We start from the raw sequence: 15,606 nt of genomic DNA, 5'->3' as shown, positions 1-15,606 counted from the left end.
ACATGCAACACACGATCGGCGCCGGCGCCACATAAATGGCGGGCCCTAACGACGCAACCGAGACCCTGTGTACATTGACACAAAAAAAAACGGAGTAAGAAGACCAACAAGGTGGGTCCGACTCAGGCGATAGACACTGCGATGTCCGGAAGGACTTCAAGTTATTCTGGGCTCGTTCGAATTTACTAATTTGTGATGTGCCCCGATCAAAGCACAAAAACAAAAGGTAGTTTAATTTAAGCTTGACCTTTCTCGCACTTGTCTTCTGCAATAAGAGGTTGCTTTTCGTTTTGGTTCCCGTTCTCGGTAAGTGGATTCTCAAATGCATCAGAACCAGTTCCAACTGAGAGACGGGCTTGTTCCTTGATGGTTTCTTCTTGTTTGGTGTTCTTTGGAGTTCCGTCCCAGAGCTTGGTGAGAGTGTAGATTGCGGAACCAGTGAGTGTAAGGCATGCACCGGCAACTGGAGCTGGTTTTGGCTTGTCACCCCAAAAGATGAAACCACCGGCTGTCTGAAGGGCTTGTTTGACTAAACCAGTAACGTTGTATGTTGCTGGGGTAGTAAGAGATACGACCAAATATGTACATTGGTTCAAACATATGGCGAGGATAGCAGAACCAGCCATCAAAACCCACAACCGGATGGCACTGAGTGGAGCAGAGACGAAGGCAAATACATTGGAAGATAAGACCTTTGATGTTTCACCCCACACAACAGAGAGGATTAAAAGGATGATACATGAGAGCTCTTGTACATGAAGTAAGAGCTCAGTGGTTGAGTTGTCACAGTGTGGGACGGTGTACTTAACTGCAACAGAGTAGAGGGACTGGAAGAATGATGATAAAGTACCCATGAAGAATGAACGTGGCTCGAGACCGAACTCCTTATCTGAGATACCAACGATGACACCTCCAATAATAACAAAGCATGATAAAACGGATGAAAGCTTAGCCTTGATACCCAATAAGAAGTATTGTAAGAGGAGTGAGTAACATACAGTAGTGGACTTGGCAACAGCATACATAGAAACTTTGGCATCCTTGAGACACATGTTATTCAAAGAAATGTTCATACAGAAGCAGAAAGCTACAAAAACTGCATATTTGTATCTGTATAATCTTTTGCTTAATGGAATGCTTGCTGACATCTCCTCATTTCCACTGAGAATACCTCTAACTGTCAAGAAAGTGGACATTATAGCCATACCAATGAGTTGTTGAGCCCATGACATGAAAACTGGGAATGGAAGATCCTTTTGGTAGCACATCTTGTTGTAGTATACACATCCAATTGATGAAGCGATGAATGCGCACATGGCAATTGGAGCTGCAACTGAGTTTGGTAAACCAAAGCAGTATCTTACTTCCTCTTGGGAATTTGACTTGTTTCCGAAATCACCTGCCATTTTCGTCTTGGTTATAACAGTATCAGTACTTACTTAAAATAAATATCAGATAAATTCTTCAAAACTAGGAACAATTTTTCTGTTCTTATTAAAGTTCGTAGAATTATGGCTTTATTGTCACTGTGTCTTTACGTAATGAATATTGAATTTACAATCCGATAAATTGGATAGACATGTCACCATATACAAATTCATATTTAATTAGCTTGAATTAATAGAGTTAATATTTTTTATTGACAGGTACCGTTTACGTATTGTTCCGCATTTCTCCTTTTTCTCTCTTTAATATATATTGCTAAATTTCATACATTATTTAAATGTTAATATTCAAATAATAGTGGTAACGTAATATTATACACGTCTCCTGTCTTCAAGTTAATGATAAAAAAAATATATTTACTCGAAGGTAAACATTATGTTAACTAGTATCCAGGCACAGTATACGTAATAAATTCAAGTTATTTGTAATAAATGTTAGACTGTAGACGATCCATCTTTTTTGTCTTTTACTTAATGCATTTATCCAAGCGGTAGTGGAAACGACCCATCAAATCTGGCGGTAACACATGCACGTGGAAGGGTAAATATTGAGCGCCAAAAACCTTTAGAGGATTAAAGAGGAAAAGAATACAAAGCAAAATTAAATCTACTTGCAATGCTAATTCAGCACTAAATTCGAAGTGGAGGTTTATCAACAAAAAATAACTATGTTGGATGGATACGTTAATGTAATACCAATAAATATGGGAACGATTTGAAAAATTAGCGTTTTTCATAACTGTTGATTAATCATGACATTATTTAGACTTTGTTTGCAATTAGTTTCTGTTTTTCATCATTTGAAGTTGGTTTACTAGTTTTTGCGTCGCCTTCAGGAGATGGGGCCACATCAATATCCCCAACGGAGGCAGCAGAACATCTAGTGAGTCTTCTGATTTCTTCTACTTGCTCTTTTTTTGTTTCAGTCTTTTTGGAACCTCTTGTGATACCATATATCAATGAACCAGAAAGTGTGAGGATTACAGAAAGAACAGATTTTACGGACGCTGGGTCTTTGTAAATAAACCATCCACCAGCAGTTTGAAGAGCTGCCTTAGCAAAGCCAATAACAGAGAACGTGGAAGGCTCAGTAAGTCCAATTACCATAAATGTAAACTTATTAAGTCCTGCTGCAAGTGCAGTAGTGAGGAAGAAGACGGACCAGCAGCTCAAGAACATAGGTGAAGATAAATTAAAGCATGGCGAAAACATGAATAGATTGACAAGCTCCTTAGAAACGAGGATATATACGACGAGAAAGATGGAGGAGAGTTCTTGATTTCTAACCAAAACTTCGGATGTATCGTTGTTTGTCTTAGGAAGAGCTCTGGCAATACAAGTATTATAAAGAGCTTGAAAGATAGATGATGAACAACCAGCAATAACTGCCATAGGGGCTAGAGTGCTAGTGTCTAAAGAGCCTACAGTAACACCAGCAATAATAAGGCAACATGATAAAATAGTACTGAGTGGCAACCTGATTCTAAGTAAAACGAACTGGAAAAGGACGTTCCAGATTAAAGTAGTGGATTTTGCAACTGAGTAAGTTGAAAGCTTTGCCACAGATAAACAAGCATTGTTCAAAACAATAGTTGAGGAGAAGCAGAAGGAAGCTGGCCAGATGTACTTATATCTGTTCCAGAGTCTGTTCAGTAATGATCCATTTTGTTGTTCATTCTGGCTATTCTTTTCGGAACTACAATTTTGAGGATCTGAGTCAATTCCAAAAATTCCCGTAATGTAAACCATAGCTCTCACAAAAACGGCTCCAATAAGTTGTTGTACTAAAGGAATAAAACCTTGACAATTTCCCACATGATCTAAAAGCCACTTATTTTCATAAACACATCCAATTGAACACACAACATAGACTGCAATGGCAATACTGGCACTAGCCAGCCTTGGGAGGCCCATAAAAGAGATTTCTGATATTTCCGACTCTTTGCTCATTTCTAAGCTTCAATGTAACGATAAAACAGGCTGGGAATTCTGATAATAATATAATATTTTTCAATAGCGGCTTAAATTTCCGTTCCCTCGACAAATTTTTTGTAAAACTATTGTAAATTCCACCAAAAATTAAAGTATCTTCGCTTAACGGCGCTCTTTAAATTTTTGGATATTCCACATGGAAACTACATAAAGATCTTTTAGCGGGCAAAGGTACCGAATGGCGCTATGGCGGGCACACACCAGATTGGAATATGTATTAATCTTATAAGCTTATTAAAAGTTCAAAAGAAAGTGGGGTCCAAATTTTATAAGGCAATCCTATTATTTATGAAAATGTATTTCACATAGGTTTGGAGAACAAACTAAGAATTAGTTTAAAGAGCTCAAATTAAGCTTAGTAATTCCACCAATGAAATATTGATCGTACTCATCTTGACTTAAAAATAGAAATTAGTAAAAAAGCAGGAGGGTAGTAGATAATGAAATTTTAGAAAGTGTAGAATTCAAGAAACTATAATTAGTTTTTGTTTTCATTGTTTCCTGTTGGAAGACCTTCTTCGATATCATCTTTGAGAGGAATGGCTTCTAAGTTTTTAGAAGTGAATGGGGTGGTGGTCTCGTTCTTAGTCTTGCTTCCACTTCTTTTAAGGATATCATCCTGGGCATTTTCGAAGACATCAGAAGCAGTACCAACAGATTGTCTTGCAACTTCCTTGTATTTCTCTTCAACAACCTTCATCTCAGATGGTGACATAGAAGGTTTTGATCCGAAGTGATTGAATGCAGTATATGAAGCAGAACCACAGAATGTGAGACAAACTGCAATAATTGTTTGAGTTGGCAAAGTTTCCTTTAGGTAGAATATTCCACCGATGGTTTGCAAAGCTTGTTTAACCAAACCACAAACATTGAAAGTTGCTGGAGTGGTTAAACCAATAACAACATAAGTGCTTTGGTTGACACCAATAGCAAGGAGAGCAGATGTAGTAATAAGACCCCAGAGATAAACCATTTTGTTTAAGTTGCTGAAATCAAAACAGCCAGAGGTTGTGAAGGCTGGAACAACTTCTCCAGTTCCAAACATAGGAATGAAAAAGAAGAGAATAGACCACATTTGGACATACTTAAGAAGACCTGCAGAGTCATTACCAATCTTAGGAAGAACCCACTTGAGAGTGATATTATAGCAACTCTGGGAGAATGACGAGATACAACCATAAACTAGAGAGACCAAAACAAGGGATTTTGGGTCAAATGCTCCAATAAGAACACCAGAAATAATAATTGCACAGGAAATCAATGAGGTAAGTTTAACCCTGATTCCTAGGATTAAGAACTGTAGGCATAAAGACCACAATAATGTGGTGGACTTAGCCATAGCATAAGTTGAAACCTTGCCATGAGTTAAACAAATATTGTTGAATGATATATTGAAAGAGAAAAAGAATGCAACTGGAATAGCATACATCACCTTCTTCCAGCTACATACTGTTGAGTTATTTGCTTGCCCTTCAACTCCGTCTTTTCCATTACTACTTCCAGACTTTGAGATTGCCACTCTTATCAAACCAAAAATGCTCATTATAATCATACCAATTAGTTGTTGAGCACATGAAACAAAAACAGGAAACTTGATTTCTTTTTTAAAGACATTATTGTTAAAATAAACTGATGAGATGGAGGCTGCTATAAAAGAGCAAATCGCCAATACTGTGGTCACACTATTTGGCAGGAATGAAATAAATCTTTCAGATTCCTTTCCAAATTCAGAACCAGACGAAGAATTTCCCTTTTTATTCTTTGAGTGTCCCATGTTTACTTTGTTGCTTAAATTCTTTTCTTTGTTCTCTACTAACTTTTTCCAGCTTCATTTCAGCACTCCCATGGATCTAAAAACATTTTAGATCGGGCGCCAACCAAATTGGCGCCTGCCAATTACATACATTTACTGGCTGAAAGTTGACTGGAAAGAAATAAATTCGGAATAAGTTTGCGATCTTTACTTTTATATTTAAAAAAGTCAGTGAAATTTTACAAATTTTTATGTGTACTAAAATCAATACATTATACTACTTGATAAAATTTAAATGGTGACTCACTAGATTCATTATATTTTCCTTTTTCTTCCATAAACAGTTTTTGGCTTCTTGTTCTTATTTCGTATTTTCGTTATTTTTAAGTTTATTTTTAAAAATGATATGTTCTTCTTTTGCAGCATAAGTGGAGAAAGCTTGAACTAGCCACATAATTGCAATGAATATAAAAAGGCTAGAGACAGAGATAGTACTTGCAACTCCAATACATGCTGATTTTGTCCAGCAAGAGTTGTTCTAATGAGAGAAATAATAGGAAATTAGTCATTTAGTTGTGGGTTTCTTTGGAAAACATTCATATGAGACTAATATAGCTCATTCATACTTTAACTTACTGTAATTATGCATTCACAATTGTTTGTGGCTTTATTAGATTCAACATCAGTTTCGCTTAATTCATTTTCCTTAAAATTGATTGTTTTAAAATTATGTTTTGGTTTAGTTTTAATATTATTGAACGCGGTTTTATGATTCTCTGGTAATTCTGATCTTAAATGATCAAGATTTTCTCTTATATAAGAGTCTGCGTTCTTTTTCACATGGGTATTTATATTGTCTGCCTGGCTATTTATGGAAACAGAATTCACTTGTTCTTCCCAGTATTCATAGCTGTTTAGAACCTTATTTGCAGAAATAAAAACTTTTCCTAAAAAAAGTGTTTAAATATTAATGATTTCTAGTCAATCATTTAGCCATATTAATTACTTGTAAGACTAAACAATTATTAGATCCAATGAGATTTTCCCAGATAATCCCACAGAAAAATTGACCAATAAAGCTGAAATAAACTTACCTATTAGGAACCATAGCTGAATAAGAATTAAATACAAAACTCCTTTCATTCTTATTCAAATTACATATTTTTTTGGACGGTCTTACTAGTTAAACATCCTTTTAGGCGCCAACATGCAGTGCATTTTTAGACTATATTGCCAGGGGATGAATTTTAATTTTAAGATTATAATTTAAACAGTAAGAAAACAAAATAATTAAACAAAAATTTGTAAATTAAATTAATTAAAATAAATCGTTCTACATCGTAAACATTTTGTTACACATCCACGAAACCCTCTTTCTCAATGTATATACTTGACTTGAATTCTCTCCTATAACTTGGACTTGTCTTTCACTTAAAAGAATGCCAGATGTCCATATTACGTGGTTGCATGTTCTGATCTGAAAGTTACTTATATTCTCTCGGATATTTAAGCTGGTATCATATCTCAAGTTTGTTACTGGATCAATTCCAGATTCATATTGTCTGTTTCTGGAAGTTTTGCTTCGGGAAAATGAAAGCCATTCACCAAGAGATCTTTCTCTAACCATGGCATTAATAAGAGCAATACATGCAAGCAAAGACACTGGTTGTTTACCTATTTGATTCAAAATCTTGTTCATGTAATTGAACATGACAATCACTCTGATGTGATTTTTCATACTTCCTTTAAGAATACCTACTGATAATATATCCTTAAATTCTCGTATTGTGTTCCATACCACTATTTCAGAGTTTTGATCTGGATAAATTAGTCCATACTGAGTTCTACTTACCAGAAACCTTCTGAGATTCTCAATACCATCATGTTTTTTCATCATTCTTGAACAGATTTTGGCTTTAAAACAAATCTTTATTCTAGAAGCTTTTATTGTCTTGCGATTGCTTACAATAGAAGACCAAGATTCATCGGAATGTTTGAAGGATGAAGCCTTCATTCCATTGCTCACCATACGGAGACTTTCTCTACATCGTGAAATAAATCCCACTGGATTCTTCCATTTACCACTCAATAAAATAGTAGCAACCACGATACTCTCTTTTTTGAAGAGGCTTAAATCATTTTTCAACTCATCGGATACGGATCTATAGAGGCAGTACCCTTTTACTATCCCTTCTATTGGAAAAAGTATATCATTTACCATATACTTAATAATTTCATCCAGGTCTCTCATCCTTTCTAGGTCTTCTTTATAGACATCAGATTGCTCTGTTTCAAACCGAGGTTCTTCCAGAAACTCTTGTGAGTCCTCTAAGCTTTTTTCTTTGTGGTAGCATTCTGAAATTCCCAAACATATTGCTATTAGGATAAAAACAAAGAACCCAAATTGGGAAAAAGACCCTGTCTTTTTCATGTAAAGATCCAAACAAAAATTAGGATATCTTTTTGATTTAAGGATTTATTTTTAAACTATTTTTTTTCAAAACTTCTCACATACACATTTTTCCCAAAAGGTCACCTACTGTACACACACTAATTAATGATTATGAAAATTCAAAAATAAAATGTTTCTACAAAATCTAAAGTACTAGACATTCATTTGGCCAGCAATCTACCCGATTCAAAACAAATGAGCTGATTTCTAATATGGTATTATTCTTTTAGTCCCTTTCAAACTCTTTCTTTTCTATTTATTAATTTTATATATCAATAATCATATTTGACATGTTGTTTGGGCGGGCGATTTTTTGGGCGGGCTCTATGGGATAGTTATAGAGCCTCTTTATATACTTTGTTAAAGGACAGGATTGAAAGAAAAAGTAGAATAAAAATAGAAATTATAGGCGGAAAAATTAAGATTCGAAAAAATATAGAATTCTCGTAGAGCGTTTAATAGGTAAAGTAGAAAACGTAAATAAGCGATAGTTTTATATATTGTAAAAACAGCTTTAAGGAAAGTTAAGGCTGATATGCAAAGTTAAGTGTAAAGAGAAAGTCCATAGGTTAAATTAAATAGAAAAATGGAGTCTCCAAACGATAGTTTCAAGTATTCAAGTAAGGCTTTTGCCACTATGACTGCAGGTTGTATTGGGTCTGGAGTGGTGTTTCTGACTTATGGTATGAAAATGGCAGGTTTGGCAGTCGGAATTTCAACCTTGATCATCTGTGCCTTGGTTTCTGTAGTAACCCATTCAATTTATGTTGTTGGATCATTACAACTTGGAGCAGTAGATTTATCTACTCTATTGATGAGAGTTTCTGCATACAAAAGTATTCGAAGTTTTTTGGTTAGAAGAGATGCAAAGAAGGAGAGCTTAGAGGATGTGGAAAGGCTCCAGAAGGGCCAGAAGATGATTTTAACAGCCAGCGAAGTTGAGGAAATGAAGAGTAATATGAAGTTTCATTTTAAGTCAATTTCCATTATTTGTTTTCTTTCTATGGCTTATGCCGTTCCAGTATACTTCATTCTATTGCGTTCATTTACCCAAGATCTCGTTACCCATGCAATATTTTCATTGCCTCAATTTAAGTTTTTAGAGTATTTAAAGGACGAATACATCTTATCTGCCATATACTTCTTAGTGGTTTTGCCTTTTGCAACGAAGTCAAAGGTTTCAGAATTGGACTTTCTTGGTTGGTTCTCGGTAGTCTCATTCTTTACTTTGGCGAGTGTTATTGTAATTAGATCTGTAATTTTACCTTACTCAGGACCTATGCCTCCAGTTACAGGGGAAGTCCATATTTGGCCAGTGCATGGACCTCTCTCAGCTTTTAAGATGTTCACATTCGCAACTTATGCATTTTTGTGCCATTGTATGGTTGTACCAGCAGTCTTAAATGTTAGTAATTGCACTTCCAAAAGGTGTATTAAGGTTATTTCAGCCTCATTTACATTTTTACTGGTTTTCTCTTTGGCTCTAACAATTTCTGCTTATATGACTTTTGGAGAAGCTACAAAAGACAACATTACATTGAACTTTTCACCATGTGACACTTTCATGGGATTCTCACGAATACTCAGTTGTATTTCATTATGTGTTATTATTCCACTATTTACCGTGTCAATTTGCAACTTTATCGTAAATGATATTGGTCTTATCAATTACATGTCTGAATTAGCAGTTGAAGACGTCTTTCAAGTAATTTTTGATGAGTATGATGACAAAAAAGAATCTAGAACTCTTAAATTGACTTATGTTGCATCCAAACCCAACATTGTATTGGATGAACTAGTTAGTCTATTAGCTAAAAACAAAGCAAGAGCTATTGAATCAGATAATCAAGAAGACTTCAGTACTGAAGCAACCCTAAGGTCTACTAAGAAGAAGGAGAAGTCAAATATTTGGAGATTTGTACTTTCTACAGCTATTTTACTCATATCCATTTTCCTTTCTCATGTGGCAAAATCTTGTACTCAATATGTTGAATTGTTTTGTGGTTACATTGACGCTTTTACAGCATCAATTTACCCATTGTTTGTTTACTCTATAATATGGGGAAGAAGGAAGTCACTCTTTACAAACTTTCTCGTAGTTTTGTCTTGTTACATTTCAGCAATTGGACCAATTTTATCGTCTATAGTTACTACTTATGAACTATTTACTGGGATCCAGACTTAAGGTGGCCAGTTTGATTTTAGAGAAACAATATATTTATATTAGGCAATAGTTTTTGCCATGATAAATCGTCTTGTCTTGTCTTGTCTTATATAGCTATTCTGTACTATACATGAGAATCCTATTCAATTTATTTGTGTTTCAAGGGGCATACATCATCTTGTGAATCTTGACCTGAGTCTGGAGTGAGCTGGTCATACTTTTGGAGTAACTCTTCGTAGTTAGGGACGCCAAGAAGCTCAGCTATCTTTGGAATGAGTTCAGTTGGCTCGGTTCTTGTACCTCTAAATGCAACAACTTTTCCATTTTGATCGATCAGAAACCTTGAGAAGTTCCATTTGATTGGTGACAAAGTGTTACTTTTCTCATTATATAGCTCAGGAGTTTCTCTTTTAAGCTTTTGCACAAATTCCAGAGAATCTGGGCCATTTACCTTACAAATCTCCATTAGGGGGAATTTGACATTTTGAGAATCTGCAAATTTCCGAATTTCCTGGGGGCTCGCAAACTCCTGGCCCATAAACTCTCTGGTAGGAAGACCAATAATTTCCAGCCCAAGGGGAGCAAATACCGAGTAGATTCTCACCATTTGCTTATAGTAAGACTTTGTATAACCACATTTGGATGCAACATTTGTTACCATTACAACTTTCCCTTTCAAGTTTTCCATTGGAAAGGGATTCCCCTCGAGGGTTCTGAGTGTATATGAATACACCGACTTACTTGAAAGGTCATTGGTTATCTTGGTGGATGCCAAAAAATTCCCCATTCTTATCTTTTTGGTTCGTTTTACTAAAAAATTATTTTTCTAATCACTTTACATAAAATATAATTATTTCAAAAAAAGGCGGGAAAGTAAATATCGGTATACATTTTTTTCATTAATTTTGCGAGTTAAAGTTGGTTTAATAATTTTGTTTTTTTTGTTTACAAGCGAGTAAAGTTGGGGCAAATAGAAGCTTTAGATACCCTGCCAAACAAGTCCTTCTAGTGTTTAATTTGTCAGTTCTTTTTGATAAAAACTACCTTTTACAAGAAATAATTAGGCAGGTAGGTAGGGGTGGTGCTTTTACATAATATTGCAGTAGGATTTCCCTTAGTAGAGAAGAAAGTATGCAGGAGGACCACTCTTTGGAGGAACTCAGGTCAGGTAAGTTGGCTGCAAGATGTTATTTTAACTTTTTTTTTTTAATGGTATTCTAACTGTATTTATGCGAACAACTTATTTTTCTGATTAAATATTATAGCTGTTAAATCTGAACTAGAAAAGAAGGGAATTTTGAGTGAAATTAGGGCTAGGTTGATGGCAGAAATTTTGTATTCTTTGACAGAGGAGGTAAGGAAAAATGTATCAAAGAAGCTTGGAGAATTCATACTATTTAAATATTACTTTCAGAATGACGAGAACAAGGATAATTTGAACAATATTTCAGACGAGAATCTGATCTTAAATTCATTAATTTATGACTATTTGGTATATAATGGCTATCAGAGTACAGGGAAAGTATTATTAAAGGAGTCAAAGATGGACTCTGAATCAAAGGAAGGGAAAAGTGAATACACCAATGAGAAACAGATTTTAAGCACTGAGGAGCTGAAAAGTATCCTAAGGGTTGAAGATAATAGTGACCTTCCGATTTTATACTCTTTGATAAAGTGATAGATAGGTACAGTATGTAACTACTGTAATAGGTTAATTAGAGTTCTTTATTATCTGGAGGTAAAGGCTTTATTCCGAGTGAAATGTCTACATCATCTTTGCACAATATGTCTTGTGGTCTATTAAGCTTTAGCTTCTCACTAGCTACAGCTCTGTAAAGATAATCCCCTAGGATAGGGGTAATGGGAGAGACATATTTCTTGAATGCTTGGACCATTTCATTAGATTGTCCACAACTAGTTAAGTCCATGATTTGATTTTCGTTTCCACCTGTGTTTTGTGCAGAAACGGATTCCATTTGTTCATTTGACTTCTTATTATTAAGAAATAGAGTAATTCCAAAAACTAAATTGACAAAATTAGTAAGTAGTTTAATAAAAGGATGAGTTCCTATTATTCTCAGTTTCCCACTGTTGATATCCTCAATATATGATTTTAATAGAGGAATAAAGTGGGAGGGTTTAAGCTCCAACTCTAGCTCATAAGTTTCACATTGCCTATATCCTCTACGGCTTTCAATCTGTACTACATGAGTTGAATCTAAGACAAAGTTTGAAACCTCAATTGTTTCTCTTTCTCTTCTTCTTTCCAAAACACATGAATTTTCAATTGGACCAGTAACACCGTTAGCAATTTCTACAGGATTCTCCTTGTGTTCGAGATTGATTGCAATTCTAAAGTCTCTAAGTAATGTCCCATTCTCAATGTTATACTTAGTTTCTAAGTCCCCAGATTGGCCAGGAGAACAAAAGTCAAAAACAGCAATCTTTTCTTTCCAAATAGCTTCCACTGGCTTATCTTTCTGGTTTTTTGGAGATATATAGCTCAGTCTGATCAGAGACCTATCTTCTCCTTCGGAATTGTTTGGATTATGAATATAGTAGTCACTAGTATTCCTATTTTTGATTAGATATGGGACTTTAGATTCGTCAAAATCTTTTCTTAATTCTTCCAAGACACTTGTCATTTGCCATTTCTCTACTCCCGGCGAAAATCGGTAAGAAAACTCCTTTTCACTTGGAGGTAGTAGAGACATCCCCTCTACAGGTAGCATGACCTTTTCTTTGGTGGTCTCATTAATTAAAGTTCCTATGCGCCCTTCAACCTAGGAATGAAAAAAAAATGTATAATTAAATAAAAGGAAAAATAAATAAAATCTCTAGAAATCTGAAACTCAAGAAACTTACCTCTAGATCAACCTTTCCATCCATTTTCAAAAGCTCAGGTGAAGCCTCAACCAGATCAACCAGAGACTGCGCAATAAATTCAATCTCCTGACTACATCCTGTTGAAAACGAGCCATCCTATTACAAATATTAGAGTTATTTCAACAATTAAACTAAAAATATCATAATACGACTTACAATTAACTCGTACTCATCAAGATTAGTTTTGCTCATCTTTTTGTTACATCTTAAATTAATAATATGGCATTTTTTGGGCAAAAAGTGGCGCCAAAATGGGCAAAAATTACCAATATATGAAATAATATGAACATGCAAAATTAAAAATATAAGATTTTGAGTATAATGGGGAAAATGCACCAAAGTGAATACAAGAGGAGAAATCAATGAATTTATAGGGGTTTTGTAATATATGAGGCTGATTAATGAATTAGAGAGTTGTTTAATAGGTACGTTTAACTCAGTAGAGGCCGAGTTAATTCTAAACAAATAATTAATACATTAAATTTAGTGTTATTAAGTTTAATAGTAATTTCTGGGGGTTTTGGAAGAGAAGTTAGCAGTATAAGAGATGGTGACCATGCAAACTGTCCCGAAGGGTGGATTTCAAATAATGAGAGGACAAGATGCTTCAAGTTAGTCAATTTTGACAGACCCAGGACATTTTCTCATGGCTTTAAGGCATGTAATGATTTGGGTGGGACTGAAGTTGTGACAAGAAGAAGAAATGGATCCAAAGAAATGAATGAATACCCAGTAACATTAGCTTCAGTATATAAGTTATCAGATGAAGAGGCAATTAGAAGAACGTTAATGGAGCAAGGGGATGTTCAAAAGACTGCGAATGGGTGTTTTGTTGGGCTCAGAAAATATGCATTTTTCAGGTATCCACCAGGGTGGTACTGGATAGATAGTGGGAGTCCTGTATCTGCTCGCGATTCTGAAATCAATTGGACATCAAGTTATAATGCAAGTTGGTTATTAAGATTCAAATTTCCCTTTGAGAAATGCGGATTTTTTGATATTGGAGGGCTTGGAAGAAGGCCGTGTTGGCTCATTGATTCTGAGCTTTCTTGTGCAATATGTGGTACAGTAGCTTATGATTCCGGCGGATTAAACCCTAACAAATATTCTGAGCTTATTAAGCAGACTGATGAGATAATAAGTAGAGAACCAAAACTTGATTTACCAGGATACAATAATTTAAACTGCACAGATGTTTGGGAGAATGATTTATCTTTTGGCCTTTGCCAAAATGTCTCAAATATCTTGGACTCAGCTTGGAGCTCATACCGTAATTCATTAAACTCCCCCAGTATCAATTTTGATTGGAAAGACGAACCGAATTTCGAAGGGGACCTAGCTCGCCACAGTTCTTATTTGGATCTTCCAAAGTACAAACAGAAAAAAACATTCTATTGGGATCAAGATCCAGATTTGGTTCCTGCTTTATCTGATGAAATGAAGCTTATTGGTTTAAGTGCACAACCAACATATCACCCTTTGGATAGAAGTTCTTCTGTGGGGTTTGAGCCAGCTGATTCTGAATCTGAGGTTGGGAATAAAGAGGGTGATGATTTCACAAAGGAAATGATCTACAAACAGAGTTCTGATTCTATTGAGGGTATATTGGTACCTGTCACGAATTCCATTTCGTCAGACTATGCTTTAGTTGAAAGAAGTTCTGGGAGTGAGGAAGTTCACCCAAGTGGTGTTTCAGCCACTTTCCCTATGGGGATTATCATGCCAACCACCGCAACTTCCTACACTAATACCTTCACCAAGAATACCACTACCAACATTCCTACTTCTACCGCTGCAACTACCAATACCACCACCACTAATACCTCTACCACTACTACTACTACTACTACCTCTACTACTACCACTACCACTACTACTACTACTACTACTACTACTACTACTACTACTACTAATACTACTACTACTACTACTACCTCTACCACTACTACTACTACTACTACTAGTACTACTACTAGTACCGTTACTTCCACTAGTAGAGTTATTACTACTACCCTTAAATCCGGGTTCTACTCGACTAACAAGTTACTGTATACCCCAAAGATGGAGAATGTAAGAACTAGTGCATATGTGAAGAGAAACTCAAATGTATCAACAAACAATAGTACAGTTACGAAGGACTCCGGGATGTTATACATGAATTCTGACAAGGAGGGAGAAAATTCATTATTGGGATTTGGAGCAGGGGAGTATGTAAGTTCTAAAAAGGATGAATTGGGAGAAGACCCAGACTTGAGTTATTTGAGCGGAGCAGGTCGGGTAAAGTTAGAAAAGTCAGTAGAAAGTCGTGTTGATGTGATAGAACGAGCAGTAAATAAAAAGTTAATCGTTGGAGTAGTAATTGGAATTTTGTTGATTTTGCTTTTATTGGCGTTTTGTTGCGTCTTCTTTTTGAGAAGAAGGTCGGATGAATCCGAGTCTCCTCGACATATAGACAATTCAAACAAAGAGTTAAATGAAAACAAGACAAAAAGTTTACAACTTGCTTCAATAAAGCCAATTTTGGGGAGAAAAGGATCTAAAATTGTACATATGAACCAAAAAAGCATCAGTTATGACTCGAATGTGGCTCCACCAGAGAAAAAAAGTATAGTATCTGTAGAGGATACAGCATTCTCTCCCGAGTACATGAATTCAGGAGAATGCGTAGATGGAGTTAAGACTGTACCATATTATGTAGCTCAATCACAAGCAAACACTCTTCAGCTACACTCTGGAAAAAAAATCAATTTTGGATATGATACAAGAGCTCAGTCTCAAAAACAAGTTTCAATAAAGAGCCCTAAATACCATGACTTTTTTTATTCAGAACCAACTAGGTAGATCTATCAAATCCAAGTACTCATAAAGAAAGTCCAAAGAGATAAAAAAAGGAAGAATAACAAAAACAAAAAGA

The 15,606-nt window shown here is 35.4% G+C and overlaps 10 protein-coding genes across 10 annotated transcripts; 3 read left to right on the top strand and 7 right to left on the bottom strand.

The window, feature by feature from the left end:
- Positions 1-236: 236 nt before the first annotated feature.
- On the bottom strand, positions 237-1,406 carry cubi_00863 (fucose translocator; the record flags this gene model as incomplete). The annotated part of the gene is made up of 1 exon (XM_029017876.1): positions 237-1,406. One exon carries the CDS (start codon positions 1,404-1,406, stop codon positions 237-239), a length of 1,170 nt encoding a protein of 389 aa, XP_028874255.1.
- Positions 1,407-2,207: 801 nt separating this feature from the next.
- cubi_00862 (fucose translocator) lies at positions 2,208-3,395 on the bottom strand (the record flags this gene model as incomplete). Its single annotated transcript, XM_029017875.1, has 1 exon — positions 2,208-3,395. One exon carries the CDS (start codon positions 3,393-3,395, stop codon positions 2,208-2,210), a length of 1,188 nt encoding a protein of 395 aa, XP_028874254.1.
- Positions 3,396-3,915: 520 nt separating this feature from the next.
- On the bottom strand, positions 3,916-5,211 carry cubi_00861 (GDP-fucose transporter 1; the record flags this gene model as incomplete). The annotated part of the gene is made up of 1 exon (XM_029017874.1): positions 3,916-5,211. The coding sequence occupies one exon, from the start codon at positions 5,209-5,211 to the stop codon at positions 3,916-3,918; it is 1,296 nt and encodes a 431-aa protein (XP_028874253.1).
- A 340-nt stretch (positions 5,212-5,551) lies between these two features.
- Positions 5,552-6,333, bottom strand: cubi_00860 (uncharacterized protein; the record flags this gene model as incomplete). Its single annotated transcript, XM_029017873.1, has 3 exons — positions 5,552-5,728; positions 5,827-6,137; positions 6,285-6,333. The coding sequence occupies 3 exons, from the start codon at positions 6,331-6,333 to the stop codon at positions 5,552-5,554; spliced, it is 537 nt and encodes a 178-aa protein (XP_028874252.1).
- Positions 6,334-6,523: 190 nt separating this feature from the next.
- On the bottom strand, positions 6,524-7,621 carry cubi_00859 (uncharacterized protein; the record flags this gene model as incomplete). The annotated part of the gene is made up of 1 exon (XM_029017872.1): positions 6,524-7,621. The coding sequence occupies one exon, from the start codon at positions 7,619-7,621 to the stop codon at positions 6,524-6,526; it is 1,098 nt and encodes a 365-aa protein (XP_028874251.1).
- A 607-nt stretch (positions 7,622-8,228) lies between these two features.
- Positions 8,229-9,827, top strand: cubi_00858 (uncharacterized protein; the record flags this gene model as incomplete). Its single annotated transcript, XM_029017871.1, has 1 exon — positions 8,229-9,827. One exon carries the CDS (start codon positions 8,229-8,231, stop codon positions 9,825-9,827), a length of 1,599 nt encoding a protein of 532 aa, XP_028874250.1.
- A 127-nt stretch (positions 9,828-9,954) lies between these two features.
- On the bottom strand, positions 9,955-10,593 carry cubi_00857 (glutathione peroxidase; the record flags this gene model as incomplete). The annotated part of the gene is made up of 1 exon (XM_029017870.1): positions 9,955-10,593. One exon carries the CDS (start codon positions 10,591-10,593, stop codon positions 9,955-9,957), a length of 639 nt encoding a protein of 212 aa, XP_028874249.1.
- Positions 10,594-10,937: 344 nt separating this feature from the next.
- cubi_00856 (uncharacterized protein) lies at positions 10,938-11,484 on the top strand (the record flags this gene model as incomplete). The annotated part of the gene is made up of 2 exons (XM_029017869.1): positions 10,938-10,974; positions 11,072-11,484. The coding sequence occupies 2 exons, from the start codon at positions 10,938-10,940 to the stop codon at positions 11,482-11,484; spliced, it is 450 nt and encodes a 149-aa protein (XP_028874248.1).
- Positions 11,485-11,521: 37 nt separating this feature from the next.
- On the bottom strand, positions 11,522-12,884 carry cubi_00855 (uncharacterized protein; the record flags this gene model as incomplete). Its single annotated transcript, XM_029017868.1, has 3 exons — positions 11,522-12,589; positions 12,672-12,788; positions 12,849-12,884. 3 exons carry the CDS (start codon positions 12,882-12,884, stop codon positions 11,522-11,524), a joined length of 1,221 nt encoding a protein of 406 aa, XP_028874247.1.
- A 196-nt stretch (positions 12,885-13,080) lies between these two features.
- cubi_00854 (C-type lectin-like domain-containing protein) lies at positions 13,081-15,533 on the top strand (the record flags this gene model as incomplete). The annotated part of the gene is made up of 2 exons (XM_029017867.1): positions 13,081-13,117; positions 13,180-15,533. 2 exons carry the CDS (start codon positions 13,081-13,083, stop codon positions 15,531-15,533), a joined length of 2,391 nt encoding a protein of 796 aa, XP_028874246.1.
- Positions 15,534-15,606: the final 73 nt, after the last annotated feature.

Source organism: Cryptosporidium ubiquitum, assembly GCF_001865345.1.
Source record: "Cryptosporidium ubiquitum isolate 39726 chromosome Unknown contig_22, whole genome shotgun sequence".
NCBI classification, from domain to species: Eukaryota; Apicomplexa; class Conoidasida; order Eucoccidiorida; family Cryptosporidiidae; genus Cryptosporidium; species Cryptosporidium ubiquitum.
This window is presented reverse-complemented; position numbering and strand designations above follow the sequence as displayed.